Raw genomic sequence first — 3,440 nt, 5'->3', positions numbered from 1 at the left:
ACATACAATTAAAAAAATGAGATAATACTGTTTAATATTTTATTAACGTATAACAATGCACGCGATATAAATACTGCATATTCCAATGTCTTGGAAACAATAACATATAATTGATACTTTTGGCTAATAAATTTATCACTCTTAAAAAAGTATAAAGAGACGGTTGTATTCAGTTTTATTAGGTATTATTTAAAACTTTCTTAAAATATGCTTTTATAAATATTGTTTCATATACAAATTTGATGTTCACAAATTCCACAATTTTAAAATTTTAATATAAATTAATTGTAACTAAATATAAAATTTTACGAAATACATATTGTAAATGTGGCTATTGGAAATAAATCATCGATTAGTCTTCGGACAGTGGTATAACTTTCGAATACAACAGGAGTATATTAAATTTCACACGACCAAGCAATTTTTTGCAGTTTTCGTATAGCAGTCTTTTTTTTTACATAATTTTTTTTACATGCCGTTGCATATCCCTAATACATTCCATGTATTCGATTAAACTGAATCTTTTAGAACGTATTATGAAAGCGTCATTAAATTGCAGGAACCTTAATTTTACTAAAATGTCCTAAGAATTATTTGGACCAGCTAACAATATTCGTCGCTCGTTTGTTCAAGAAACTTTAATCCTACTCGCTCTAAATACGACTTATTTAGCATATGGTAACTCATTGTTAAATGTAGCAAAATTTTACTACGACCAAAATTATACGATAAAAACAAAAATAAGCGGAAGATGCTCGTAATAATGTTCGTCACTTACGATGTTTCATTTAATGATTATGATGTGAAACGCGTTTGTGTATAAAATGTGTGTATAAAATGATGATTTTTAATATACGCGTGAGTGAGAGTTACCCCTTCGTAAGTATTACAAATGAATAGGCCTTTGTTCTTCAACGCAGCACGCGAAAATATTTAACGTGTTAAAAAAGAATGCCGCACAGACGATCATTTTCACTAAATAAGCCCTACGCGCTCGTTCGATATTTCGATTCTACTATGTTAAATACTAACGTCAAAAAAGTATACTTTAGTTAGGATACAATCTTAGGTATCGTAATTGGAATACAAAACTCAGTGTTAGAAAATATCAGGGTTTCCAGCGTCTCATGTCCGCTCGTAATACTTAACACATGCTCTCTGTTTTATTCTGTCCTAATTATTGTATCAAAGAATATTTCGTTTATAGAGAGTAGCGTGCTTATACAACGCTCGCTAACAACATTTTTTCCTATGCTGTTTTGTGCTTTTTCTTAAGTTGACTGTCTCATTAGTCTGTATGGCTTGCCGTTCCTTGCGCTCTTTTTTGGTCCGCAATACTTGCCGCGTTATCGCCATAAACATCTGCAAGTAATTTATTAAACTACAGTAAAGTATAATATATTAATTTTTAATTAACTTTAAAATATTTTTGAAGTTGAATAAAATTCAATAAAATTATCTTTATCAATATAAGAAAAGAAAATTGTGAAATAAAAGCTGAAAGTTTCTAGTTTTATTTTATAGCTTTATAAATTAATAAAAAAAAAAGCCAATGTGATGCAATAAATACCTCTTCAACATTGATATTGTCCTTAGCGGAAGTTTCAAACAACTGGATTCCCATTTGATTAGCAAATCTTTGTGCATCTTCTGTTAACACCACCTTTTGATTAGGTGCGTCATTTTTATTTCCTACCAGTACCCTGTTAACTACATCACAATTCTGTTCAATTTCATGTAACCACCGTTTAACGTTCGCAAAGGTATCACCGCTGGTCACATCATACACAACTATAACGCCGTGTGTTCCTCTATAGTAAGTTGAAGTTATTGTCCGGAAACGTTCTTGTCCAGCGGTATCCCAAATTTGCAGCTTTACTCGCTCACCATCTACTTCCACAGTTTGTATCTTAAAGTCCACTCCTATTGTAGTTATATAACTGCCATTGAAGGTATTGTCAGCGAATCTTAGAAGCAGCGAGCTTTTACCTACGCCTTAAAGACAAAAGAAAAAATATATTTCATATGTATATATTAAGATGTATACAAATATTTAAAAATTATTTAAAAAGTACAAATATCTTCACGATAAAAAAAATTACACTTTGACGAACATATATCTCTACATAACTCTAATATAAAATGCTTATATTACACAGAATTAATTACCTCTATCTACACTAAATTAAAAAAGCAAGCTTTTATCTATGCTTTAAAAACAAAAGAGGAAATATTTTTTATATAAAATATTTTCTCTTTTAATATTATATGTGTGTGTGTGTGTGTGAAGGATGGATGGGTGTATATACATACATACATACATATAATTATATTAAGGTATTTATAAATTACTTGAAACATATAAAGATATCAATATCTTTAGGATAAAATTATATTTTAAGAAATATATGTACCCATATGACTCCAATACAAGATGATTTCTATCATATAGAATTAATTATTTCTATCAATATTAAATTAAATAAAAGAAAAGAGCAAATTTTTATACCTAGGCTTCAAAGACAAAAGAGAAAATATTATATATATATATGGTATATATATAAATATTTATAAATAAGTTGTTTAACAAATATAAAAAAGATATGAATATTTTCATGATAAAATCATGCTTTGAAGGCAACATATGTTTGCATATGTTACTCTAATACATACACAAGAGGCTTTATATTGCATCAAGTTAATTACTTTTATCTATGCTAAATTAGATAGAAGAGCAAGCTTTTACTTATGCTTTAAAGACAAAAGAGAACATTATATGTATATATATATTAAAGTGTTTATAAATAAGTTATTTGACAAATGTAAAAAAGTATGAATATCTTCATGATAAAATCTTTGATAAACATATGTTTCCATACATTACTCTAATATAAAATGCTTTGTATCACATCAAGTTAATTACTTCGATCTACATTAAGTAGAATAAAAAAAGGGAGACTTAACCTTAAATAAAACACACAAAAGATACAATCGATAATTGAGAAAAAGAAAACAGGAAGAAAGAGAATGAAGTATAAATGCATAATTTTCCAATCACCATATTAATAAGAGTGAAAATTATGAGAAATAAATGATAATAAATATCTTTGTCTCTTAATTATTTTCAGTTTCCCATTATCGTGACACAATGCATTATCTTCTACTACTATTCTAAATCTGTCGCGCAGGAAGAACAATTTTCGCATCATGAAATCGAACAATAAGCCGCGCCGGCGGTGTAATGGATAGCCGACATGTATCCATTGTCAGGCTCATCATTTAATAAACTGCCGCTAAAACTGTGTAATGACAGGCGATCAGCTTGCACCGACGGACGACAGCAACGCTCCGCGCAACAATCCGTGCTCTTTTTTTTGTGCTTTTTACATCTTCCTCTCATCCGGAATGAAATTTACGAAAGGGACGGGAGGGGGGGGGGG

At 29.5% G+C, this 3,440-nt stretch overlaps 1 protein-coding gene across 1 annotated transcript in view; it reads right to left on the bottom strand.

The window, feature by feature from the left end:
- Nucleotides 1-332: 332 nt before the first annotated feature.
- The window catches only part of Rab35 (RAS oncogene family member Rab35), a 3,886-nt gene continuing 778 nt past the window's right edge, over nucleotides 333-3,440 (bottom strand). The window contains exons 2-3 of the mRNA XM_018549301.1: nucleotides 1,571-1,995; nucleotides 333-1,362 (exon numbers count right to left, since the gene is read on the bottom strand). Coding sequence (XP_018404803.1) covers nucleotides 1,234-1,362; nucleotides 1,571-1,995 — 554 coding nt within the window. The 3' untranslated portion in view covers nucleotides 333-1,233. The remainder of the gene's footprint in view (nucleotides 1,363-1,570; nucleotides 1,996-3,440) is intronic.

Source organism: Cyphomyrmex costatus, unplaced genomic scaffold, assembly GCF_001594065.2.
Source record: "Cyphomyrmex costatus isolate MS0001 unplaced genomic scaffold, Ccosl1.0 scaffold123, whole genome shotgun sequence".
In the NCBI taxonomy this organism is placed as follows: domain Eukaryota; kingdom Metazoa; phylum Arthropoda; class Insecta; order Hymenoptera; family Formicidae; genus Cyphomyrmex; species Cyphomyrmex costatus.
The sequence above is the reverse complement of the archived record's forward strand: the minus strand, read 5'-3'. Positions and strand labels throughout refer to the sequence as shown.